Source organism: Neofelis nebulosa, chromosome 5, assembly GCF_028018385.1.
Source record: "Neofelis nebulosa isolate mNeoNeb1 chromosome 5, mNeoNeb1.pri, whole genome shotgun sequence".
Lineage (NCBI taxonomy): Eukaryota > Metazoa > Chordata > Mammalia > Carnivora > Felidae > Neofelis > Neofelis nebulosa.
Window position 1 is genome coordinate 6,713,353 of NC_080786.1, and position 27,568 is coordinate 6,740,920.

At 44.0% G+C, this 27,568-nt stretch overlaps 1 protein-coding gene and 1 pseudogene across 1 annotated transcript in view; both read right to left on the reverse strand.

Annotated features, from left to right (window-relative positions):
- Positions 1-13,311: 13,311 nt before the first annotated feature.
- LOC131511609 (disabled homolog 2-like) lies at positions 13,312-15,832 on the reverse strand (annotated as a pseudogene).
- A 2,408-nt stretch (positions 15,833-18,240) lies between these two features.
- Positions 18,241-27,568, reverse strand: part of SCN10A (sodium voltage-gated channel alpha subunit 10) — a 94,569-nt gene continuing 85,241 nt past the window's right edge. Inside the window, exons 26-27 of the mRNA XM_058729448.1 lie at positions 23,310-23,580; positions 18,241-19,995 (exon numbers count right to left, since the gene is read on the reverse strand). Coding sequence (XP_058585431.1) covers positions 18,779-19,995; positions 23,310-23,580 — 1,488 coding nt within the window. The 3' untranslated portion in view covers positions 18,241-18,778. The remainder of the gene's footprint in view (positions 19,996-23,309; positions 23,581-27,568) is intronic.

Genomic DNA, 27,568 nt, shown 5'->3' on the forward strand with positions numbered 1-27,568 from the left:
ACGCTGCATATGCCTCACATAGCCTAGGGGAATTGATTCCCTCCCTGCAGTCCTTTATCCAGGACCCATACGTAGCAAGCCTGCATATGGGATAATGGGTATGTGGACAGCGTGAGAAATCAGTTTCTTAATTCTGAGCAATGGGATATCTGGGAGTTTATCTTAATTTGGGATCCCTCAAATCAGGAGCTGAGACAAAGATTTGGGGGCAGGTAGTATTTGGGAGGTGATTCCAGGAGGCCAAAGTGAAGAAGCAGAGAGAGCTAAGGAAGGGAGAAACTCAAAAAAAAGCTGGATAGTGCTGTGGGCAGCTGGGCAGGGCAGGGGGTTGGATGAGCTGAGAGAGTCACCTAAGGCACAAAGATTAAGGGAGCACTTACTCTCAGGTTTGTGAAAAGCTGGCCCTACAACCAGAGCTCAGACTTTCTAGGGCTTCTCTGCTCAGCCTGACTTGGAACAGTCCCTCTGAGGCCTGGGAGGCTGGGAATTTACTTGTCTTCCAACCATTGTCCCGCATGGCGTTAAGAGTTGTGCTCAAGACTGTCAACGTCTCCCTTCTCCCTGCACATCTGGGCTGCTGTGCCTATGCACAGAAAATCTCAGTGACTTTGGAGAAAACCTTGAGACAAGAAAGCTGCCTGGTTGTATTCAAAGTCAGATGACGCAAGGAATGTGGTGTAGTGTGTAGGAAGTATCTGCTCTAGGGCCAAAAGAGTAGGATCCAAGCATGGCCTCCCCAAATGGGTTTTGGAGGAGCTACCCTCCAGTCCGTGTACCAGTCAGAGTGCTGAATGTATCACGGGAGGAACCCGCATGTGGTTAGATGTCCTTTAGCATGTGAAGTACAGCGTTACCCGCCCAACATATCTAGACTCAATGGGGGAGGGGTCGCAGCATTGCCCTCTCTGTGAACTACCCTAGGGCACATTGTGGCAGGATGGGTTCTCTGATTTTCTCCTGTGTTGCTTTCCTGTTTCTTTCAGTGGGCAGAGAGGGCATTTTTATCTCTTTCAAACTTCCTTGGTCGATTCTTCAGGGCAGGAATCTTTATTCCCATTGTACAGACAAGGAAAGTTGTTCAGAGAGGTTGTGCCGTATGAGCAAGGGAAGGCCTGGAATCAAATTGGAGCCCACCGCCCTCACTTCCAGAACTCAGTCCAGAGCCCCGTATTGCTTACCTAGTGATTTAGGTGTTTTTGTGTGGATCATTTGCAGACATTTTCAGCTTCCAAGTGGTTCTGGGGCTTCCTGTTCTGGCTACAGGAAGCCTCATTATTCAACAGGCACACACACATGCCTTTATATTGCTTTATGATATAATTAAATCTGTGAGCAGGAGCAGCCACATGACTAATAACTTAGTTCTGGTCAGGAAAAAGAAAGGGTCCTTTTCCTACACACCCCTTTAGAATTTGTGATCTTTGTACAATGAATCATATAGACTGAGTTTTGTTGTTGGTGTTGGTCCTGTTGTCATAATTGGTGTTTCAAAGGGTCAACAGTGGACGTAAACTTTCTTGGTATAGAAACCCTGCCTTTCTCTGCCTGAACTCTCTCGGAAGATGATTCATTTGGGGCCCCTGAAGAGAACACACTTCATATTTCCACTTCAGGGAAGGTATGAGTGATTTTTCTGGAGACAGAGCACACTGTTGATATTGGGGTTCTGGGAACTATTTGTCTGGAGGTGAAGGACTTGCACATGTCACCACAGATGAAGATGGGAGCTGACATCCTGGTCCATTTGTGGGTGGTTTTATCTGAGCATACTTAGCGGCTTTAGTTAATTTGTTTGAGAGACTCAAAAATCCACAGTTCAGGTTCCCATTTGGCACAACCTCCTCCCAATCTCTCTGTCCCCAATTTCAGCTTCCCCATGGTTCATGACCGTGGCCAGAGGGATTTCTACAAAACACGAATCCACCTCCTAACTTGTAACCTTCATCGGGCATTTTTTGCCTGCCTACCTACCTTCTTCCTATTTGGTAAGGGTGCCTTAACTTGTTTTTGGTGTGTGTTTCAGGGGTGGGGCATGATGGTGGGAGGAGGTAATTGACTGCCATCTTGTTGGAGCTGTCAGTCAAAATGCTCTTGCCCTCCCTTACTGGTGCTGGGCCAATCAAATCCCTGGCTGGACATCCACAGGAAAAAGGCTGGAAATGATTGGCCCCCTGAAGAGATTGTCTATAGGTGCCTATTGCCCAGACACCTATTCAGACCTGGCTCTTATCCTGGCCAATTGTTCAGCATTGAACTTTCCATTCTGAGCTTCCCTATGGCCTTCCAGGAAATTTGTTTGATGTTGGAATTGATGTCTGTTGCTTGTAACCAAATAACTCTGACATGGAAATTGACACCTGGAGATGGGTGTTACTATTAACAGACCTAAACGTGTGGCATTGGCCAGGTTGAGATATGGTGAGATACTGAGACTCTCCTATGACCAGATCTGAATCTGGAAGTTTCTGTTATGATTTTAAGCTATACCATGTTGTATGTGGAGACTCAGATCAGCTGCCCATTGCAGCAGGAGTTTAAGGGACTTCATAGAAAAACTCTAGGACTTGGAAAAACCTGGGATCCTTCCTGAAGGCTTCATAAAGAAAAGTAAACTTTGTAGTAAAGAAAGACAAACTTTGCCTCAACTGGTCCTTGTGAAAGCAGAAAGGGAGGCCGTTTCTGGCTATGACTGGTAACCTAAGGTCTTAGAGTCTTAGGCCTTGGAGAGTGGAAAAACAAATTTCTGTCCTAGGCTAATATTGCTAGAGAAAGGGCAGGGGGGTTGGAAACTGGGGTGTGCTGGAGCCAGTTCATACTACTCAAGTTGACTGTGCACATCTCTTCCCGATTCTGCCTTTAGGGATGTCATGTTAGTATCTTGATATGGGCCACAGTGAGAGTATTTATACCAGACAAATCAGAAAGTGCTGCAAATCAGAGATTTTTCCTTGTGAAGAGCTAATTGTTAAATATTTACCAGCATACCAGTGATTGGGAGCATAGAGATGAGGGAAAGACTGGGAGCTGGGAGAAGCCTGGCAGCCTTCCCCCCATCGCCTCCCCTGAATGGTTCTGTCCCTGCACTCCCTGGAGCGCAAAGGAGGCATGACTCCAATTTATAGAGCTGCCCAGTGGGATACCAACCGGGAGGGGGCAGATGAGATGTGCGTCCACACCCGAGCCATTGTTTTTCAACAACATCTGTATGCAGTGACTGGTTGAGCCTAGGCTGAAGGTCATTCAGCTGAGGACTGCTGGTGGCAGTGATGGCGGGAGGCAAGATAGCTATTGCTAAAAGGCAGTAATATCCGGTCCCAAGCCTAGACTGAAGGACCACAGCCCAACAAAAACTACCGAGTTGGTAAAATGCAAGAGGTGGAAATCATAGCAGCATTTTAAGGGAATTGTATTGTCAGAGGAACTTCATTCCAGGCAAATGGTGGCTCATGAGTGTTCAAACCTGAAGACAATTTCCACGGTCCACTGATGTCATGGAAAGTTCAGTATGCTGCCCGTTCCTTAGTAGGAGTCTCTTTCCAATGCTCCTTCTTATGACAGAGTAGGACAGGAATGCTGCCCCTTCCTTAGTAGGAGTCTCTTTCCAATGCTCCTTCTTATGACAGAGTAGGACAGTGGGTGAGGAATTCTCCTAGAAACAGAACCAACAAATCCCTCCACTGTCAGAACAAGGAGTACCTGCGTCAAGGTATACTGTGAACTTGTAGTTTTGAATATGGTTTATCCTTTTCTGAATAGGATTTTTTTTTCATTGAAGCTAACATGTTTATCTTACATTATTGTATGTTAGATGACTAATCTTTGGGTAGTGGGCCATGAGAAGCTAGCTATGGACTGATCAAGAAGAAAGCATTTCACTCATGTTACAAATATTGTGAATCTACTTTGACACCATTCTAGGGGATCTATCAGTGAGCAAAGTAGGTAGAGTCCTTGTCCCACAGAGCTCACATTCCAGTGGGGAAGACATACAATGAGCAAGTACATATATGATATCTGGGAGGGTGATAAGTGCATGGATATAGCTGGTAATTTGACAGGGTGGTCAGGGAAGAAGTGAAGGAAGTGTAAGAATGAGCCATGGGGATACACTGGCTGAGGAAAAAGCAAGTTCCCAGGGCCTTTTCACCTGCAAGAGCACGCCTGGTGTGTTTAAGGAACAGCAGGAAGGACAGTGTGGCTGAAACACAGAGAATGGGGCGGTGGGTGGGGGGAGATGAAGTCAGAGAGGAGAGAGAACCAGATTATGTAAAACCATTGTAATGACATCTGCTCAGAGAACCAACCTAGGTACCATGGATGGATTTGACTCTGGCTGCTGTTTGAGGAGAATAGACTGTCCGGGACAACAGTAGAAATGGGGACCAACTGGGGGGAGGCTATTGAAATAACACTTGTGAGAGATGATGACCATTTGGATAAGGCTGACGGTAGTTAAGGTGGTAAGACGTGGTCAAATCCTGGATATGTTTTGAAAGTCAAGTTGTCAGGATTTGCTGATCTTCAGTGGAGGCTGGCTGGTTCTGGGCTGCCTTTCATCGGGAAGAGGGGGAGTGCGGCTGTATGTGGGATAGCTACATTATGTTAGGAAGGTATTTTTGACACTGCATGCCTGGAAAGAAGAATGCGTGTTGACGTTGGGTAGTTCAGGGGTGGATGGAGTGGGAGCTATTGTTTAACCCTGTTTGTTCATCAGACATTGTCTCTTCTTATGGCCACCTAACTTTTCTTTTTTTTTTTTTTTTTTTTTTCAACGTTTTTTATTTATTTTTGGGACAGAGAGAGACAGAGCATGAACGGGGGAGGGGCAGAGAGAGAGGGAGACACAGAATCGGAAACAGGCTCCAGGCTCCGAGCCATCAGCCCAGAGCCTGACGCGGGGCTCGAACTCACGGACCGCGAGATCGTGACCTGGCTGAAGTCGGACGCTTAACCGACTGCGCCACCCAGGCGCCCCGGCCACCTAACTTTTCTATTTGGGTACTGCTCCCAGCTCAGCTTGTGGCTCCCAGGGTGGGCACATGATCCAAGATTGGTCAATGAGTTGCATGTCTGGACACAGTATTTGCTTTGGGAAAGGGATTTCATATGATATTGGCCAAGGACATGCCTCCCTGGGAATTTTGCTGGAATTATTGGAAAAGAGTCATTTCCCATCTGAGATCACAGATGTAAAGGACTTGCAGAGTATTCTTTTGCCACTACACGGAGAGAGACCGCTTGAGAATGGAGCCAATACAGAAGAAAGCAGAACCTGGAAGGCGAGAGATAATATCCTGATGCATCATTTGAGCTCCCGGATCCAGGTAGTTCTGGATCCAACTGCATTTCTTGGCTTCCTGTTTGGTAGATGAAAATAAGTTTTCTTATCCCCATAAACTAATTTGGGTTGGATTTCTATCACTTGCAACCAGGGTTAATAATATTCTACCAGTATGCATGAGTATAACAAAACACTTCTGTACTGATTGGTAAATAGCTGCTGCCTCAAGTGCTCCCCACCCCTTCCCCAGCTGCCCTGATCCTTCCTTTGGGACCCCTCTCTAGACTTCTTGATGCAACAACTGAAGCCTTAGGACCTGGCACAACAGGGGGCCTCCAGAAGGCCGGCTGCTTTAGCAATATGGTCAGTCCTGGTTGGTGCCCTGTGCCAGACAGGATGTTAAGTGTTTTAATATCACCCATGGTGCCATCCAAAAGAATTCAGAGAGTTACAAAATTTTGTCCCCATTGTGATCATATCACTCCCCCACTTCCTGCTGTGCTTGGTTCACAATAGTTTGGTTACATTTGCTCAGACTCTTGCACATCTTCTTTGTCTTTTGCATTTGCTATTCGTTTTCTCTAGAATTTCCTTTTTTATTGCCCATTACAGGCATACCTCAGAGACATTACAGGTTTGGTTTTAGAACATCATGATAAAGTGAATATTGTAATAAAGTGAGTCAAATTAATTTTTTGGTTTCCCAGTGCATATAAAACTTATGTTCACACTATATTGTACTCTATTAAGTGTGCAATAAGATTATGTCTAAAAATGTACATAACTTAATTAAAAATACTTTATTGCTAAAAAGTGCCTACCATCATTCCAGCTTTCAGTGAGTCATCTTTTTGCTGATGGAGGTCCTTGCCACAATGTTGATGGCCACTGACTGATCAGGGTAGTGGTTGCTGAAGGCCAGGGTGACTGTGGTGATTTATTTTTTCTTTCTTTCTTTCTTTCTTTCTTTCTTTCTTTCTTTCTTTCTTTCTTTCTTTCTTTCTTTCTTTCTTTCTTTTCTTTCTTTCTTTCTTTTCTTTCCTTCCTTCCTTTCCTTCCTTTTCTTTCTTTCTTTCTTTCTTTCTTTCTTTCTTTCTTTCTTTCTTTCTTTCTTTCTTTCTTTCTTTCTTCCTTCCTTCCTTCCTTCCTTCCTTCCTTCCTTCCTTCCTTTCAAAGAAAGGGAGTGAGAGAGAGAGAGAGAGAGAGCGAGCACGAGTTGGGGAGAGGGATGGAGGATAGAGGGAAAGAGAGAGAATCCCAAGCAGGCTCCACACTGAGTGGAGCTCAATCCCACCATCCTGGGATCATGACTTGACCTGAAATCAAGAGTCAGGTGCTTAACCAACTGGGCCACCCAAGCGCCCCAGTGATTTCTTAAAAGAAGACAACAGTGAAGTTAGCTGCATGGACTGACTTTCTTTCATGAATGGTCTGTAGCATGCGATACTTTTTTTTTTCCTCTTTCTAAAACTTTTATTTTGGAATAACTATAGATACATATTCATATTCATAGGTGTAGTTGAAATACAAAATTATACTGACACCGCAAAAATATCTCTTGTGCTACCCCTTCATTTTTATGTCTGTGAATATGTGGTCTTTTTTGAGTCTCTTTTAATTTTTTTGTTTGCTTTTTCTTCATTGTTCATATTGGCTATTTCTATTGTACTATTATTCAAGTTTACTGATTTTCCTCCCTTGGTTCTCCATTTTGCTGTCAAGTCCATGGGCTGAGATTTTTATTTTGAAGATTAGATTTCTCAATTCTAAAAATTCCATTTACTTCTTCTTTATATCTTCTGGTTTTTACTGAGTGTTGTACTTTTTATTCATTTATTTTATTTATTTATTTATTTATTTTTAATGTTTATTTATTTTTGAGACAGAGAGAGACAGAGCATGAATGGGGGGGTGGGGGCAGAGAGAGAGGGAGACTCAGAATCGGAAGCAGGCTCCAGGCTCTGAGCCGGCAGCCCAGAGCCTGACGCGGGGCTCAAACTCATGAATCATGAGATCGTGACCTGGGCTGAAGTCGGACGCTCAACCGACTGAGCCACCGAGGCGCCCCTATTCATTTATTTTAATAAAATCTATTTGCAGCTGCTCATTGAAGCATTTTAACTTTTTTTGAGAATCTTTTTTACTTTAATTTTTTTATAACTCATTTTATTTTTTATTTTTTTAAATTTACATCCAAATTAGTTAGCATATAGTGCAACAATGATTTCAGGAGTAGATCCCTTACCCATTTAGCCCATACCCCCTCCCATAAACCCTTCAGCAACCCTCACTTCTCCATATTTATGAGTCTTTTCTGTTTTGTCCCCCTCCTGTTTTTATATTATTTTTGTTTCCCTTCCCTTGTGTTCATCTGTTTTGTCTCTGAAAGTCCTCATATGAGTGAAGTCATAGGATTTTTGTCTTTCTCTGACTGACTCATTTCACTTAGCATAATACCCTCCAGTTCCATCCACGTAGTTGCAAATGGCAAGATTTCATTCTTTCTGACTGCCGAGTAATACTCCATTGTATATATATACCACATCTTCTTTATCCATTCATCCATCAATGGACATTGGGGCTCTTTCCATACTTTGGCTATTGTTGGTAGTGCGGCTATAAACATGGGGGTGCCTGTGTCCCTTCGAAACAGCACACCTGTATCCTGTGGATAAATACCTAGTAGTGCAATTGCTGGGTCGCAGGGTAGTTCTATTTTTAGTTTTTTTGTGGAACTTCCATACCGTTTTCCAGAGCGGCTGCGCCAGCTTGCCTTCCCAGCATGCGATACGTTTGATAGCATTTTATCCACAGTGGAATTTCTTTCAAAATTGGAGTCAGTGTTCTTGAACCTTACTGCTGCTTTGTCAACTAAGTTAATGTAATATTCTAAATCCTTTGCTGTCATTTCAACAATCTTCACAGCATCTTCACCAGGAGTAGATTCCATCTCAAGAAACCACTTTCGCTGCTCATCCATAACAAGCAACTCTTCACTCATTCAAGTTGTACCATGAAATTGCAGCAATTTCGCTCTGTCTTCAGGTTCAACTTCTAAATCTAGTTCTCTTGCTACGTCTGCCACATCTGCTGGTACATCCTCCTCAAAGTCAATCATGAGGGTTGGAATCAACTTCTTCCAGGAATCAACATTCCTGTTAATGTTGATGTTTTGACCTCCTCCCATGAATCACAAATGTTCTTAACGACATCTAGAGTGGTAAATCCTTTCCAGAAGGTTTTAAATTTACTTTGCCCAGATCCATCACAGGAATCACTGTCTATGGCAGCTATATCGCCTTACAAAATGTATTTCTGTTTTTTCTTTTTAAAGAATTTTTTTTTAACGTTTATTTATTTTTGAGACAGAGAGAGACAGAGCATGAACGGGGGAGGGGCAGAGAGAGGGAGACACAGAATCTGAAACAGGCTCCGGGCTCTGAGCGGTCAGCACAGAGCCCGACGCGGGGCTCGAACTCACGGACCGCGAGCTCGTGACCTGAGCCGAAGTCGGACGCTTAACCGACTGCGCCACCCAGGTGCCCCCTTTTTCTTCTTTTTTAAGTGAGTGGGGGGAGGCGTTGAGGGAGGGGGACAGAGGATCTGAAACAGTCTCTGTGCTGACAGCAGCAAACCCGATGTGGGGCTTGAACTCGTGAACCGTGAGATCATGACCTGAGCTGAAGTTGGACGCTCAACCAGTTGAGCCACCCAGGCGCACTGAAATATATTTCTTAAATAATAAGGCTTGAAAGATGAAATCACTCTTTGGCCCATGGGCTGAAGAATGGATATTGTATTAGCAGGCATGAAGACAACATTAATCTCCTTGTACATGTCCATCAGAGCTCTTGGGTGACTAGGTGAATTGTCATTGGAGCAGTAATACTTTGAAAGGAATCTTTTTTTCTTGGCAGTATGTCTCAACAGTGGGCTTCAGATATTCAGTAAACCGTGTCGTAAGTACATGTGCTGTCACCCAAGCTACCCCGTTCCATTTACAGAGCACAGGCAGAGTAGATCGAGCATCATTCTTAAGGGCCCTAGCATTTTTGGGTGGTAAATAAGCATCGGTTTCAACTTAATATCACCAGCTGCATTAGCCTCTACTAAGAGTCACTCTGTCCTTTGAAGCCAGGCACTGACTTCTCTTCTCTTGCCATGAAAGTACTAAAAGGCGTCTTCTTCGGGGAGAAGGCTGTTTTGCCTACATTGAAAATCTGTTACGTAGTGTAGCCACCTTCATTAAGTATCTTAGCCTGATCTTCTGGATTCCTTGTTGCGGCTTCTATGGCAACACTTGCCGCTTCACTTTGTACTTTGATGTTATGCAGGTAGCTTCAGTCCTTAAACCTCATGAACCAACCCTTGCTGGCTTCAAACTTTCTTTCTGCGACTTCCTCACCTCTCTCAGCCTTCCTAGAATTGAACAGAGTTAGGACCTTGCTCTGGATGAGGCTTTGGCCGGAGGGAATGTTGCGGCTGCTTTGATATTTTGTCCAGACCACTAAAACTTTCTCCATATCAGCAACAAAGCTATTTTGCTCCCTTATCATTCCTGTGCTCACCAAAATAGCACTTTTAATTTCCTTCAAGAATTTTTCCTTTAAGAATTTTTCCTTTGCAGTCACAACTTGGCTAACTGTTTGGCGCAAGAGGCCTAGCTTTTAGCCCATCTGGACTTTCAACATGCCTTCCTCACTAAGCTTAATCATGCTTTTGATTTAAGGTGAGAGACGCGTGACTCCTCCTTTCACGTGGACACTCAGATGCCACTGAAGTGTTATTAATTGGCTTCATTTCAATATTGTGTCTCAGGGAGAGGGAGAGAGATGAGGGAGTAGCCAGTTGGTGTGGTCAGAAAACACACATTTATCAAGTTTGCTGTCTTATATGGGCACAGTTTGTGGCACCCCAAAACAATTACAATAGTAGCATTGGTGATCACTGATCACAGATCACCATAACACACATAATAACAATGCTGTTGGAAAAATGGCACCAATAGATTTGCTTGATGCAGGATTGCCACAGATCTTCAATTTGCAAAAAACAGTATTTGTGCAGGGCCATAAAGTAATACACAATAAAACAAGGTATGTCTGTATTGAACTCCTACTCCTTCTTTTATAACTCAGCTCAGATAATCCAAGTCCAAGACAGAAACACCATGATTCAGAGCAGCAGATAGTAATTACTTCTGTGAAGTGGGAGGAGAATCTAAGCTAAGTCATTAATTTTTTTTAAATTATGAGATATAACATACACACAGAAAAGAACATTAGATACGTACGTTTATCTTAAAACTTAGTTATAAGGGCGACACTCAAAAGACAGCCACCTAGGCGATGAATTAGAACATTGCCAAAGACCCAGTTGCAAATGCTTGTACCTGTCTCCTAGAGTATGTGTGCATAGATTTCTCTAGGTTTCAGACTTTAGGGTGGAAAACCCGAGTCATAGGTATATCTTCAACTCTTCTGACAAAGTTAAACTTTTTCAGAATGGCTGTGTCAATTTAATTACTTTCTAGAGACGCAGTTCTTATTTCTTGACATCTTTGCCAACACTTGATATTTGTTAGACTCTAAAATCTTGGCAGGTCTGATAAATGGTATTTTGCTATGGTTTTAATTTGCATTTCCCTGATTACTAATTAGGTTGTGCACCTTAATGTTTCTCAGTTATTCAGATTTCTTTTTTCGTGAAGTACCTTTTTAAGTCTCTTGCCAGTTTTCTATGGTTGTTGTCTATTTTGTATTGATTTTTAGAAATTAATGAAAGCCTCCTCTGAATATTAGATTTTTATTGGATCTAAGTGTTTTAAATATTTTTTCCACTCTATACTTTGCTTTTTTGCTCTTTTTTAAAAAGTTTTTTATTTATTTAAGTAATCTCTATACCCAATGTGGGGCTTGAACTCTTGACCCTAAGATTAAGAGTTGTATGCTCTTCCCACTAAGCCAGTCGGGTGCCCCAGCCTTCTCACTTTGTTAATATCTATTGACCTGATGTCCTAAATTTTAATGTAGTCAAACATATCAGTCTTTTCTTTATTCCATGGTCATGTAGATATTTTCATTATCTTCTAAAAGTTTTATAGATTTGCCTTTCACATTTGGGTATACCTGAAATTGATTTTTAAATACAGTCTTAGGGGCACCTGAGTGGCTCAGTCAGTTGAATGTCTGACTTTGGTTCAGGTCATGATCTTGCTGTTTGTGAGTTCAAGGCCCCTTCGGGCTTTGTGCTGACAGCTCAGAGCCTGGAGCCTGCTTTGGATTCTGTGTCTCCCTCTCTCTGCTCCTCCCTGGCTCGCACTCTGTCTCTCTCTCTCAAAAATAAATAAAAAAAAAAAACATTAAAAAAATACAGTCTTAGGTTGGGGTCCAATTTTGTTTCATTTCTCATGAAAATACAATTGTCCTAATGCCATTTGTAGAAAGGTCATCTTTTTCTCACTGCTATGTTATGCCATTTTTGTCATATATTAAATATCCATATATGCTTTGGTCTGTTTCCTTTTGTTTTTGATTCTCAGCTAAATCAAAGTGTGGTCAGAAAACACATTATATACTTCTAAAAAAAAAAAAAAAACGTTGAAAAAAAAAAGAAAACACATTATATACTTCTAGTGTCTTGAAAACTTTCAAAATATTATTCTATGTGTAGTTATTTTTTTAATTTTTAAAAAATGTTTATTTATTTTTGAGGGAGAGAGAGACAGAGCGTGAGTGGGGGAGAGGCAGAGAGAGAGAGAGAGAGAGAGAGAGAGAGAGACAGAATCCAAAGCAGGCTCCAGGCTCTGAGCTGTCAGCACAGAGCCTTATGCGGGGCTCTAACTCACGAACTGTGAGATCATGACCTGAGCTGAAGTCGGGTGCTTAACTGACTGAGCCACCCAGGTACCCCTATGTCTAGTTATAATGACTATTTCTGTAAATGTTCCCTAAATACTTGGAAAAAACCATGAACTTTGCAGCTACTTGATTAATAGTTACATGGTATATCTTTTCCCTCTTTTTATTTTTATCTTTTTGATAATCTTAGGCTTTAGTTTTGTCTTTCTATAGACATTGTTTATTGGCATTTAAAAATTCTGTGTTACAATCTTTGCTGGTTTTTTGGAGCACATAGTCCATTTACATTTAATACAACTGTTGATATATTTGTTTTCAAATATACTACATTACTCTGTCTTTTCTACTTGTTCCTCTTGTTCTATATTTCTCTTATATCTTCCTCCCTATCTTACTTTTTTGATTGTCTAATTATTTATTAGCTTATATCCCCCATCCTCGTTTGGAATATACTTTGTTTCTATTCTGCTAGTGGCAATCCTAGTAATTAACTAATGAATTCTTAACTTAGCAAAGTTTAATAATAATACAAACTTTTACTAGCCTGTCACTGTTGGAAATCTTGGGATCGCTTTATTTTTTATTTTTTATTAAACCTCAGCCTGTGTTCAGCTCCAGGCTGAGGATGTGTCTTACTAATTTTACATCCCCAGTGCTTGGGAAAGTGACTTCACCTTTGTCTTAAGGCAAACGCTCTAGCACACCGAGGCTCTGCTTACATCTTCTCATCTGTGTTGGCTGGATGTTCTTGAATGTTCTTGGCTACGTATGTCTCTGTGTTACACAGTTTAATGGATTAAAAAGTCAAGGTAGTGTTTATAGTGGAGGCATATTTTAAGGTTTCAGATATTTATACAGTCAACACTGCTGTTCTGTTTCTTGTTTCCCTTCAGCTCTGATTTTCCATCTGCCCTGGACCTCTAAGATTCGCTTAACCTTGTAATTGGACCACCGGCTGAACTTTCAAGTAGATCTAGTGAAATTTTCAAGGACTAAGCTTGTGGGTTTTTTTTCAAAGAGAATTTAGAGTCTTTATTTATTTAAAGCCATAGATTCAGTTTAGCTTTAATCTAAACAGAAAGTGAAAGATATTTTACAAGTGGAAGAGATAGCAAGAAATAAAGCAACAGTTAATATGTCAAAGCTGGAACAAGAACAGAGGTCAAGGTGTTTGGATATTAGCAAAAAGGCCAAAATTTTTGTTCCTCTGGAGAGTCAGCATATCAAGTTCAGAAGTTAGGCAAAAGGGTTTCCAAAAGGATCCCTATATACATCAGGAGATGTGGGTTGAGAAGCCATAGAGGTTTGTGATGAACTGAAAGAATCTTTAGAGAAAGGGTTCTCAAATGCATTGTCAGAAGATTTGGTAACTGGCAGGGAATCCCGTCTGGGAACTGGCTTTGGTGGTTCATTGGTCTTTTTCAACAGTTGATTAGCATCAAAGTCATCATGGTCTGCATTTTCCTGCGGAATGCCAACTTTGCTCTTAAAATAACTGGAGAAGGCACTTGAGGTCCCGGAGGAAGTCTGCTCTCCCTTCCTTGCAGGCACAGCAAGTGGCTGCCAAAGTTGAAAGTCCTTAAACATTTCTTTCACTTCTTTGACTTCTTTATCCCCAAGTGGGTCCAAGGCAGTGAAGGCATCACTGGAGGTGTCCTTTGGAGGGCCAGTTCTGGGAGGTGGTTGAGGAGGAGTGACCAGGACAGAGGAGAGCATAGGAGGGGACTGGGCAGACATAGTAGAAGTCGGAAAAATATTGCTCTGGAAAGGGTTCCCCAAAGGGCTTGTTGATGACCAAGTATTGGGTGCCACAGAGGCTGATGGGCCCCAAACAACAGGGCCTGGAGTTGGAGTTAAAGCTGCTAAGATGAAGGCTACTTCCAACTTGGAACACCTGGGCTTTTGGTAAAAACAACTGGCTGACAATCCTGAAGGCTGACCACTCATCGTGGCTCCCGGTACCACTGACACGGACTGATTGAAGACTAAAGATGTTGGATTCTATGGTCCTGCCTGGGGCAGGGCGGGGGGGTGGGGGGTGGTGCTACCTGGTATACCACCTAAACCCGCAAGGGGTCCCACTGGGGTAGAAGCATTTGTTTTAAAGAGATCCAGAGGGTTGGTCTGTAGGGTTGCAGATTGTCCTGTAGGTGATGTCTGGCTGGGAAGTTCTGAGATGGGAGGGGTAAAGATGTCTGATGCAGGCAAGTCTTTTGCTGGAGACCTAGCAGTCCTTCTGCCTCGTCCTGGTTTGGTACTTTGTGGAAGTGGGATAATGGCTATAGGGTCATGTGGTGAGGACTGGACTGAGCTTTCCAAGTCCTGCTTTACGCCATTCGGTATGGACAGTCCTTTGGGAGGGCTTCCCACAAAAGGCTTCGGGGAGGATTTGCCATGGAAGCCGTTCTGTTCTCTTTCAGATACCCCATTTTGAGTTCTCACTGCTGGCTGTGTTTGTGTACTTGAAAAGGGCCACAGGCCTGCCTGAGCTTCCTGTTTGCCAGTCAGGTTAGAGATTTGGTCAAACTGCTGACCAAAGTAGTTAACATCCCATTCAGGGGCCTGTTACTCAGTGGAGTAGACAAACTACTCAAATTCTCTTTCTTCTGATCTGAAGATTTGAGAGAATCAAACGAAGAGGGTGTCGATTGGTCTGGCTGTGCAAAAGGATTGGTCTGGCTGTGCAAAAGGATCGTCATGGAAAGGATCAGGATTAGGGGTGGGAAAGAAGTTGAGATTGGCAGAAAAGGCATTTTCAGGCAAGAAAGCTGCCTGAGGCTTTGGTTGAGGAAGAGAGCAGGAGGTAATGCCATTTGTTAAGAATGGATTTTCTCTTAAAGAATTCTGCTTGGTGTCGATTACAGAGTTTAGATCCACTAACAGGGTATTTTTGTTTTCTGCTGGACTATTTAGGTCAGGAGGTGTAGACATGTCCCCAAACAAATCCATCTGGTCAACACCCAATTTTAGTTTGTTAGCTTGGTCATCAAGGGTCAGTAGGGTCTCACTCCTGTTCTCTAGTGCCTTGTTGGCTTCTTCCATCTTTTTCTTTTCTTCTTCCTTTTTCTTTACATTGTAGATAACTTGAAAGAGGTCTTTAAGATCAACAACTAATGGCTCAGCCTGTTGTCCTGTTTTTATGACAAAAAAACTGATGCTGGCCTTCTCCTCCACACACGTAACCAAACGCCTGGTTGTCTGTCACATCACGGGCAATGAAAGAAATTTTATTTACTGGGCGTTCATGCTCTATCACGCCAGTTGTTCTCATCAATTATTTTTATCCCAGAAAGGAAAATGTTGACCCAGATCCTTTGTTTGTGTTGTCCTTGAGACCAACCAGCTGCCGCCATTCCCTTTAGTTTCATCATGGAATCTTAGCTCATTTTATCCCCTCTTGCATCGGGCACATCATCAATGCCAATCAGCCTGGCCTTGTATTTTACACCATCACCTTTGAATCTGGCCAAAGGATACTCATCTGTCTTTTCAGAGCCTTTTTTTTCCTTCTTCGATGGTGTTTTGGTGCAGCCTGTTGGTCAGGCTGACCATTAGTTGTGCTCGTTTCTACTTCGTTAGACACAGCAAGAAGGCAGACAGCCACCTCCAGCACCAGCAGACGCTTAGTGACACCAGGCAATCCCCGAAGTCTCAGATGAACATAACCTGCTACAGATACCTATCTGTCCCTGAAGACAGTAGGTAAGACCTCTTCCTGAAGCCTCCCCACGTCCCCTCCAGTTCAGCTTAAAATAATCTGGGTAAAAGGGTTCGTTGGCCATCTTTGGAGCCTAATATTGTACTTTTCTGCAAAGGTATTATTTCTTTCTCCCAAGGTCTAAAAAGCAAACCCCCCATTACAGGCTTTCCGAATGTCCAGTCTACCATTTGACAAGCAGTAGATGGAAGAAGTCTTGCTTCTAGACTCAGGTCCCCGGCCAGCTAGCGCCTCCGCGAAGCGAGCATGACTCCCGGGTGCCGAGCCTCCAGGCTGCCACGCAGCTGACACGGTGGGCCGCGCTTAAATAGCCACCGGCCCGGGAACCTGGGGAGCCGTGCGGCCACTCCTGGCGAGATATGGTTCTAATCAGTAAGCTTCTGTTTTTAGTGAATAGATTTCTGAAAACTCTGTGCAATGCAAGCTGTGTCTATTGAATTACTTTTCCAGTGGTTCCCATAATAATTTGGGAAATGCATCTGTATAGAAAAAAGGTGCGGTATGTTAGTTTGCTAGGGCTGCTGTAACAAAGTACCACAGCTAGGTGGCTTAAAATAACAGGCATGTATTCTCTCCCAGTTCTGGAGGCCAGAATATTGACGGGTCTATGCTGTCTCTGAAGGTTCTAGAGAAGAATCCTTCTTTGTCCTTTTCTAGTTTTTGGTGGTTTCCAGCAATACTTGGCATTCCTTGGCTTGCAGCCACATCACTCTAATTTCTGCCTCTGTCTTCACAAAGCTTCTGTGTGTGTGTGTGTGTGTGTGTGTGTGTTTTCACATGGCATTCTCTTCTCTGTGTGTCTATGTTCAAATTTCCCTCATGTTTTAGAGATATTCATCACTGGATTAGGGCCCACTTAAATCCACTATTATTGCATCTACAAAGACTCTATTTCCAAATAAGGTCACATTTGCAGGTACCATGGCTTAGAACTTCAACATATCTTTTTCAGGGGTGGGGGGGAACAACTCAAGTCACAACCTGGGGCAAAAAATGGATCAGGAATATCTTTGAGAATAATATCATCTACTTAATAAAACTAGTCTGATGATTGGGTACATTTCATTCTTCCACAGAACGTATAAAAACAAGCCATTCCCCAAGTTCTCTGTCCATCCAGCTGTCTTAGATGGCATTTAATTAAATTCATGGGATTTAGAGGTTGAAGAAGTGGCACCATCAACATCTGTGCTCCCTGGTTCAGAGAAACCAGGGAGGAAGAGCCATTTTGTTGAACTCATCCTTAAGATACAAATCACGCATCCAGAGAACATCTGATTTGTCCTGGGATAGCCCATGCCCTCAGTTATTCCGTCATCACCATATTAACCTCCATCTGTGGGTGCTGACAAACCCCCAACAAGCATCTTGAAAGCCACTTTGGCCTCTGATGGGCCAACAGTGACAGAGAGAGGAGATCAAGGTTTCAGAAAATCTGTATCCATGAGGCATGTATGGCGGACTAGTCTCTAGGCTTTGTAATTGTATAAATGGGAAGTCTTAAGACGTGATTAAATAAATATACCAGCAAATTTACCTGTTCCTTGTTATTGTGGCAGGAAATGTCCCAAGGGCTAATAGAAGATCATGGCTGTCATTGAGATCCTTTATACCCTATGTTGTCACATGAACTCTTTGCTCTCCTTCATCTTAAGACCCGCCACATTCTTTGGGCTGAATATTATCTTCTGACAACCCTTTCTTCACTCACTGCTTAAGTCCAATGAATTGTTTGGGGCTTAGTTCCCATTATCGCTTGTATTTAGAGCATGCCTGTCATAGAATAGTTACTTAATCACATTTGTAGGATGAATTTAAGAAAATATTGACCATACCTTTTATCTCTCAGTTCATCTTTTTCAAAATGTCCCTTTTCTTTTGATTATACTAATAATGGAAACTTGGCCCAAGGGAAATGTGAAAACTTTCCTTCTTAAGGTCTGCTTATGAGATGTGAAACTGGTTCTGGAATGTATCCAAAAGCTGCCTCTTTAGCCACACAGCAGGAAAGTCTGACCATTGGCAGCTTCAGGAGAGAGTGTTTTCCTCGTCTAAATTGGAACAGAGTGCGACTGAGTTCTATAACAGGAAATGCAAGGGCTATAGAGAGTGTCCATTTTGTCTCCTGCCTCCCACCAATATTACAAGAGGGGAAACTGAGGTTCAGAGGGGAAAGGGTGTGGTGCAGGTGGCATGGCAGTTGGTGGAGTACTTAGGATTAGAACAAACTTTCAGGACAGTGCTACTTCCTGCCCCATCCAGGAAGCTCAAACTGCAAAATAATATCAGGAAACCTGAAAGTGAAGAAGTGATTTATGACAAATGTCAGTATCATACAATTTTTTAAAATGATGCTTTAAGATATAACATTGGCCTTGATATACCTTTAAAAATATTAATTTTAATGGATACCTCAAAGGCCTTTCGTGACATAGACCACAGATGTTACCCCGGGCAGGAACAATTGTCTGGCAACTCTCGACATGCAGTCATGCAGAATCCTAAATAAGATTGCCAATCCCTATGGGGTGTTTCACAGAGGACTACCTTGGACCTTCAGCAACATCCTTGCCATAGATCTTTGGCAGTTCTGGTCCTGAGAAGTTTGTCACAGTAGATGTAAGCTCTGGTCACGATGAAAATAAGAGGACCAGGGACATTTTCTGGAAAGTAAGAGAATCCATCATCTGACGTTGAAATTCAAAAGGGTAGTCACAGTGGAGATGCTCTAGGCTCTGACTCCTGTGGGCATATGACGGTTTCTGCGAAGGTGGGTGCCAAATGCGTTCTCTTCCCGGTTCTGACCTGACCAGTGGCATGCGTCGATGAGGGGGTAGCTGGGTGCCACCTGGAGTGGGAAAGAGTTATCACGGAGCAGAAGGTCACACCAGAACTGGTTATGTCCATGCTAGAGTGTCCTCACTGGGGCCCAGGGGCAGTTGCTTTCTTACTGGTAGCCTCATCGTCATTCTGCACTGAGCTGGATGCGCTCATGTTGACTTGATCACTAAGGCCTCTAGTGACACTGTCATAGGATGGTGGGAAAGATACAGCAGACACACTTTCAGATTTGTCTGGGAGGGCACAGTTTTCATTTGCCTTGAATCCAGCAAAGGCTTCATCTGGGGGTGACACAGCCTCCTCCTCAGCCCTGGGCACACCTGGAGGGCTGGAGATTGTCCTGGAGCGGTGCAGCACATAGCTCCGATAGGCCTTTTGAATGACAGTAGCCGAAATGTCTTCTTGCTTCCACCGGAGGGTGGTTGCTATTGGTTCATAAGATGCTTTTGAAACATTAGTTGCCATAAACTTCTCTTCAATGTTTGCCTTCAGAGAATCCAACTCCCCAGATTCTCCCAGAACATTCTTAGTGAAGGCAAAAAGAATGTCCAAACAGTGGATCTTATCTCCAGGGACCAAGGGCAGGTCCATCTGGATTAATATATTCTGATTGGGTTTTGGGATTCGCAGGGGGCCAGAGAGGGTGTCTGCAAAGTCCGAGAGGGCAGAAAAGGTAATAAACTGAGTGGCTTCCGGGTCAAACTTCTCCCAGGTCTCATAAAACATGTCAAAGTCATCCTCACTCAGAGGTTCACTGCTCTCCTGTGTGGCCACATTGAAGTTCTCCAGAATCACTGCGATGTACATGTTGACCACGATGAGGAAGGAGATGATGATGTAGGTGGTGAAGAAGAGGATGCCCACGGCCGGGCTCCCACAGTTCCCCCGGGAGCCGTTGCTGTTGGGCAGATTGGGGTCGCAGTAGGGGGGCCCTGTGTTGAGGATGGGGCTGAGGAGGCCGTCCCAGCCAGCCGACGTGGTGATCTGGAAGAGGCACAGCATGCTGTTGGCGAAGGTCTGGAAGTTGAACATGTCGTCGATGCCGGCCTCCCACCTTACATGGGGGAAGCTGGCCATGCCGAAGATGGAGTAGATGAACATGACGAGGAAGAGCAGCAGCCCTATGTTGAAGAGGGCAGGCAGGGACATCATGAGGGCAAAGAGCAGCGTGCGGATCCCCTTGGCCGCTCGGATCAGCCTGAGGATGCGGCCGATTCGGGCCAGGCGGATGACTCGGAATAGCGTTGGGGAGAAGTAATTTTCGAGTGACGTCAGAATCGCAGAAAACACCAGGCCTTTAGAAGAGAGGAAAATGATCTAATTAGTACTTACAAGCATGAGCCTTGACAAAGCTGGCCGCAGTCACACTCTCCCGTCTCTGCTCTGTGTGGACCTCCATGTGAGGATCTGTAATCAAGTACTCTGGGCCCTCTGAGCATTGCATGGTGATTGGCATAATGTAGGGGCTCCGTACATGCTCACTGCATAAATCGTTTGTCTCTGAAGTAAGTCCCATCCTTCCCACCATGTTCTTATCTTTCTTTCCTTCCATCTGGAATGTCTTCCTCTTAGTCAACCTCCATGGTCAAAGCCCTACCTTCTGCAGCCTAGCTGGAAGTGATGGCACCATATTCCACATACACACAGTCCTGGTCCATTTCTGTCTATGACACAGGTCCTACTCTTCCTTGAGAATTCAGCCTTGGGACATGCCCTTTCCTCCACCCTTGCCCTGTGCTCTGTGAAGGTCAGGGTCCCTTGTGATTCATTTCCCCATCTCCTACTGGGAAGATTGACTTAGTTCCTGGCACATGGTCCTGTGGATAATTGTACAGAGCCTGGTGTTAATTACAAGGGGGGCCTGAGGAGTCGGGCAACGTGCTGACAGCTAAAGCAGAATGGCTTTGAATGGCCAGCTGTCTACATAATGGCTTGTATTTGTTTCTTTCATTTCCAGCTGCATTTGAACTGTATGTTAGGGCCTGCAGATAGGCTTGTTTAGGGTCAGTTACAGCCCTCCCACCCCCAACTATGAACAAAGTTGGAAAGATGAAGAATGTATATGTCTCCCTATATGATATCTAATTTGAAGATTTGTGGGACACAGGGCCCACCAAAGATGAGGCGAGGCCTTTACGTCAGACAGGATTCGAAACCTCTTAGGACAAATGGTGAGGAGTGTGGTGGCCAGCTCTCTCTCTCTTTGCCAGGGTTCCCTTGACCTTCGTCTCCTACTTGCCTTTTTTCATATGAATATGGGTGGTCACAGTATTGTGTCGGAAGGAGGAAGGAAATGGGAAGAGATTCAAGAAGCAGTTATAATATTATATTATAAAATCTTTATGAAAGCCCCTCTCTTAAAGTCAATTTAACTGGGATATTTTTCTACAGTGTGGGGTACGTTATGTTTCTATATAATCTACTAAGATTCTGCCAGCCAACCAGTTTACATGTACTTCAAGGGATAATGAGTCTTCATACTTATAGCAATTAGGTACTCAATACATGTCTTGCTGGTGGGAAGGAAGAAAGGGAGAGAGGGAGGGCAGGGGGGTGAAGAGGTGGGTTCTTTCACTAGTTTTCTAGCTGCCTCTATGACTTATTTCTAACCAGTGGATGGTGTTGCTGTGTGGGTCATAGGAACTAGCAGTTAAGGTGTCCCCATCATAGATTGGAGTACTGTGAGTATATTTATTTCTATAGAATTGATATGGGAGCCCACATAAGCAAGCTCTTTTCTCTATTATAAAATCAAAATGGCCTTTAAAATCTCCCACTTGGGGAAAGCAAACAAACAAAACAAACCTCCCACAAAAACCACCAGCAGCAGGAAAACAAAGCGAAACACAAAAATAAACGTAAACTCACCAACAAATAAACACAACCCAAGGCTGTGTTTCAGCACCTGGGTGGGGAGATTGATTAAATGCTGCCAAGTTGTATTTAGATGCTGTTAGCTTTTGATGGTAAATCAATGGAAAATGAAATCCACAGCTATGCCCTGACATGAAAAGTAAGCAAGTTATGATATAACAGGTCAGGATATATTTATAATGCAAAGTAAAGCTGGCGCGTGGGATTTGGCCTTTGTAGAGCCAAACTTTGCCTAAACCACAAGAAGGCCAGGAACACTCTCTCGGTTATTGTTGGAAAGCAGCTAGTTCATTAGAAGAACATTAGCCTGGTCTGGGGCGCTTGGGTGGCTCAGTCGGTTAAGTGACTGACTTCGACTCAGGTCATGATCTCGCAGTTCGTAGGTTCCTTTGGCTCTGTGCTGACAGCTCAGAGCCTGGATCCTGCTTCAGATTCTGTGTCTCCTTCTCTCTCTGCCCCTCCCCCACTTGTGCTCTGTCTCTCAAAAATAAGTAAACATTAAAAAAAAAAAGAAGAAGAAGAAGAAGAACATTAGCCTGGACTAAATTCAGCTCTGCCCTTTACAAACTGTGACCTTGTATCACTTTCTTAATCTGTGAGGCTCAATTTTAAATTCCAAGATGAGGATAAGAACACTCCAGAGAGCTATTGTGAAGATCCAAGGAATGCATCCCAGTCCTTAGATGTCAGCAAGTACCCAGCTATGGTGGCTCCATTCCCCACTTTAGCTTCTGACTTTATTAATTTTCTCTGAACACTCATTGGTCCTCCAAAACTGGGCCTATCATTCAACACCCACACTAGGCCCTAAGAGCATTGATCTCTTGGCATTGATCCTTTGATTTTTCTATCACTCACATTCCCTAAGTGGACAGTTTTATAGATATTTAATTCTAGATCCTTGACTTAAGAATCTCCTTTGCACAGGCAGTTTCTACACTATAGAGTAGCACTGAATAAATGTTTCCTGATTTTTAAATTATTAGGGTTGGACAATCATTGTTTAAAATTTTTTTTTTTACATTTATTTATTTTTGAGAGACAGAGAGAGACAGAGCACAAGTGGGGGAAGGGCTGAGAGAGAGGGAGACACAGAATCCGAAGGAGGCTCCAGGCTCTGAGCCATCAGCACAGAGCCCAATGCGGGGCTCGAACTCACAAACTGTGAGATCGTGACCTGAGCCAAAGTCAGATGCTCAACCGACTGAGCCACCAGACGTCCCTGGACAATCACTGTTTTATAAGAAATTTCATTTTGAAATAAAGCTCTCATATAACTTAAAAAAAAAAATCTCCTTTGAACACTCTTAGTATTTCCCACTCTTCTGGCAACCATCTCCTTTTCCAGAAAGTATTTTATGACTCACCTCACATCACACCACCCATTCTTCACTTTGAAGGCCATCAAGATAAGGGAAACTCCATCATCTTATTTTCTCTGGAGGAGTGATTATCCCTAACAGCCCCCAAAGCTCAGCCAATGGGCTATGCACACAGTTGGTGCCTAAAAACCCTTCATGACTGCATGGAGAAGGCCGATGGAAACTCTCCATTTCACCGAGAGGCCCAGAGGCATTTTAAACCTGCTGCTCTTGGAAAGCAGCAAATACTGGGCTCCTCTGATACGTAATAGGTATTGGACAAATTTGTTGGTTGCCCTCTTGGTTTTGAAAACAACAACCCAAACAACCCCAAGCAGAGGCTGGGCTTCCCCGCCAGCTGTGAGCCCACTTACTCCCAATGGAGAGGACCACGACAATGAAGTCAAACACATTCCAGCCATTGGTGAAGTAGTAATGCCGTAAGGCGAACACCTTCATGACACACTCTCCCGTGAAGACAGCCACAAAGAACTGGTTGACTTTGTTGAGGATTTTTGTCTTTTCTTCACTCTGGTCATCAGTCTCCACCATCATGGTGATCATATTGAGGCAGATGAGGACCATGATGATGATGTCAAAAGCTTGTCTGGTCACAACGTCAAAGACAAAGCCCTGGTACTTGTTCTGAGAAAACAAGAGATGGTATATCAGGGCCTTACTGGCCAACATACACAACGCATCTAGAGAGGCTGTGCTCTCCACAGATGGCTTTCTAAAGCCTGTCTCTCTTGTCTTGCTTACACTCCACATCCAGAGAGAAGCCAAGTCCTGTCCTTACTCCTTCCAGAATCTTATCCTTAGTTGATTCTACCTCAATGCCTCGATTCAAGTCCTTGTTATCTTTCTCACCCCTTTGAAGTCATCAGGCACTTTGTCCTTGCTGGTGCTCCATTTGCAAAGTCTTTCCCATCCCTTCTCTTGGCTGTCTAATCCAAATAGTCTGGAGTGATCCATTTTTCTTAAGCCCCACTTCCTCCAGGGAGATCTCCCTAATCACATCATACCACATTGCTCATTTCCTCTTTCCTCCCACAGCCTTTGTAGTCAGTCTTGAGTTCTAGCATTTCATGTGTGCTTTTCTTCTCTGCTAGACAGTGAACTCTTTGAGGAAGGGGCCATGTCTCATTTAACATTGTGTTCCCATAGTGCCTGCATAGCATGAGTTCAAGAACTGCAAACTCAGAGCCCCTAGGTGGCACAATCAATCGAGCGTCCAACTCTTGATTTCAGCTCAGGTCATGATCTCAGGGTTTGTGGGGTCAAGCACTACATTGTGTTCCACACTATTAGTGCAGAGCTTGCTTGGGATTCTCTCTCCCTCCCTCTCTCTCTGCCCCTCCCTTGCTCATGCGGCACTCTCTCTCTCTCTCTCTCTCTCTCTCGCTCTCTCTCACAAAAACAAACAAACAAAGAACTGCAAACTCAGTGGCTGCTATTCTCCCCCACCCCAGGTACCCCAGGTCAAAGGGACAGGCTTGGGCTCCTTCTCTTTTCCCATTGTATCTTTCGGAACTTTGCTCCTCCTGCAGCTTGCAAAACCCTTCCTCCTCTGAAGCTTGTGTCATTTACGTAGCCCACCTTTACCTCTTCTTCACTGCTGACACTTGCCAACCTTCTGGTCCTTTGGCTTCATTACTGAGGAGTGAGGCTTTTGGCCAGATATGGCCTCTCTTGGCTACTACCTCTCGGTTCCTTAGCTAAATCTCTAATAACCCAGCTTTTCCTAGCTTAAAGAAAAATCTTCCTGAAACTTACAACCTACCACCCTACTCCTCCCCTCCACTCTTACAGTAAATTCTTAAAGGCATGTTGTGCAATCACTGTTTCCCACTCACTCCAACATAACTTTTGTCCCCATCCCGCCACTGAGATGGTTCTCATTCAGATCACCGATGACCTCCATAATGTAAGTCCATGGACACCTGTTCAGCATTGCTTGCCACACATGCCACGTTGAAACTATCCTTTCTTGGTTTCCATCATGCCTTACTTTCCTGGTTCTTTTCTTGCCTTTCTGGCTGCTCTGTTTTGAGTCTTCTTTATGCAACCCATAGATGTTAGAGCACCTCAAGGCTCAGTCTAGGCAGGACTCTTCACCCTATTCTTTCTCTCTTAGCAATCTCTCCAGCCTGTGAATTAGTAAGTACCTGACATGAAATAGATCCTCAATAAATAGATGAATGAATGGATGACAGAACGGACAGCTCTGAATTACCCATACCTCAAATAAAATTAGAAGGCCAATCTATTGTGTATAATAGGCACTTACTGAATGTGTACTATGTTTGGGGCTCTGCATGAGTGGAGGCAGAGAGGACCCTGTCATGAGTCTCACCAGGGAGCTCACAGAAGCTGCAAAGCAGACAGAGAGGAGAAGGGCTGTGACAGAGGCTGGATCTTGTTTTCTGCTTCCTGGTGGGGAGGGGTTGCTACTCTGTGGGGTTGGAGTAAAGGATCAGACCCAAATGGGCCTGGATCTTGGCATAACTGCTGGTCCGTGTCTCTTCTGGAGTGGGAGGGGGATTGCAGAGCCACGAATAACTTCCATTTCATCACTGAAAATGGCAAGAAAAATAAAGGCCTAATTATGACCACACAACTTGTAATTGAACAGAGCAGGTGACAGCATTACTGAGATGTGGGCATTGAGTTCGCCCCAGATATTTGTATGCTGGAGAATGGAGTGGCTTGCTGCTCTTGGCTTAGCCTGTGGGCAGGGATCACTTCTCTGCAACCCTCAGTGCTCTCAGAGATGATGAAGTGGGTGACTGATGATGTGATATTCTAGAGCCTATTATTTTCCTATAAAGGGGAGTATGTGAAACCTGCTTTTAGTAATTTCTATAGCAGGGGATGTTACAGAATGAGATTTCCCAGTCTTGTGGAAGTCTTAGTCTTTGATATGGATGAAGCATAAAATTTAGAACTTGAGCTTTGCCAGTAGTGTGGAGGTGTGTGTGTGTGTGCGCGTGCATGCACACACGTGCGTGTCCCAGGTTGACCCTGCTGTGAAATGGCACCCATGCACCTATGGGGCAGAACTACTGTGTCAATGCTCAGCTTTTATCTGACCAGTCAACATATTGGGACTACTAAGGGAAGAAGGTGAGCATTCCAGTGCTAATAGTCTAGTGAAAAGAGAGCTGGATCTGGGAAGGTGAGTCTTAGGTGGGAGTGGGAATTTCTCTTTTGGTTTGGGTCTGGCCTTTGAGGAGGGCAGATGATCAGGCTTGTCCCACTTGGTGGTGAATACCAAGATGTTGCCTGCCATATGGATGCCAGCCAGGAGGGAGGGCAGGGGAAGGCTTTGGGCCCTGGAGAGCAGCCATATGCAGTTGTTGCTTGGGCCCCTGCTCTGCTAGTTTCCCCTTTGGGACCTCTAAGACTTCAAAGTCTTAATTAAATGTTCAGGTCTTGCCTCAGCTATGATAAGGGGAACAAAGGGAAAATTATGTTGGCTGTGCTTGGAACAGAGTATTAAGGAGAGAGCCATGTTCTTCCACTAAAGCTAAGACAGTGTTGATAGTTAATTAGTAATACACCCCCTTCCCATCCAAAGGGATGATGAATCTCAGAAATACAGCTGGGCTGTGATGTCTCACTTTCCTTATCCATGTGAGGGCTTCCCTGAGTGCCAACCTTGGAGGGTCTTGGTTATGGCTTAAGTGGGAGAAATGGTGATTTCATTGTAAGTCTTCCTGCCCAACCATTGTCTTCCACTCTTATTGTAGTGCCTGGAATTTCAACATTAGGTTCCTGCTTTTGTATTAAGATAGTGTCCTCTCCAGGGCCCTTTTCTGAAATTCAGTTAATCCTATCTCAGGGAAATTGTCCCCCTTGACAGGAGGAAGGTATGGTGGCCTGTGGGGTTGGTTGATAAAAGGGGAGAAGCTGAGATGTTATGGAGAGATTGAGCAGTGTATAGGGCAAGGTACCAACATGATTCGCCAAGGGATGTCCCTAGCACAGACTCCTTAGTGTCTAGTTCAATTGTGGACTCAGCATTGGTCTAGCCACCAGTGATGGCCAGCAGGGACTCAGCTGCTTTATTATCTGTAAGTCTCAGGATCCTTCTCCCCTGACTTGATGCTGATTGGCTGGGCTCAGTCATTTACCTACATCTTTTAATTCTGAGCCCCTTCCTGCCCATTAACCTGGCCGACAGAGGGATACTCCCTGAGCCTTAAGGACTTTCCCTTAGGTTCATTCCACCCCAGTTATCTTGATCCTTATGGGGATTTGGAAGGAAATCTCTGCCTCTACAGAGGTCTGAACATCCTATCACCCCTCATTGTAACACTTCTTTTTATTATTTATTTTATTTGAGAGAGAGCATGAGTGGGGGAGAGGGGCAGGAGAGAGAGAATCTCAAGCAGGCTCTATGCTCAGTGTCGAGCCTGACATGGGGCTCAATTCCACAACCCTGGGATCATGACCTGAGCCAAAATCAAAAGTCAGATGCCCAACCAACTCAGCCACCCAGACACCTCCATTATAACACTTCTTGTTAGAATTGAGCATAGTGATACATTTGTGACCACTGTTTCCAAGTAAAATACATCCAAAAACCATAGCATTTTTTTTCCTCCTGTAAATGTTTTCAAGGCTGTGT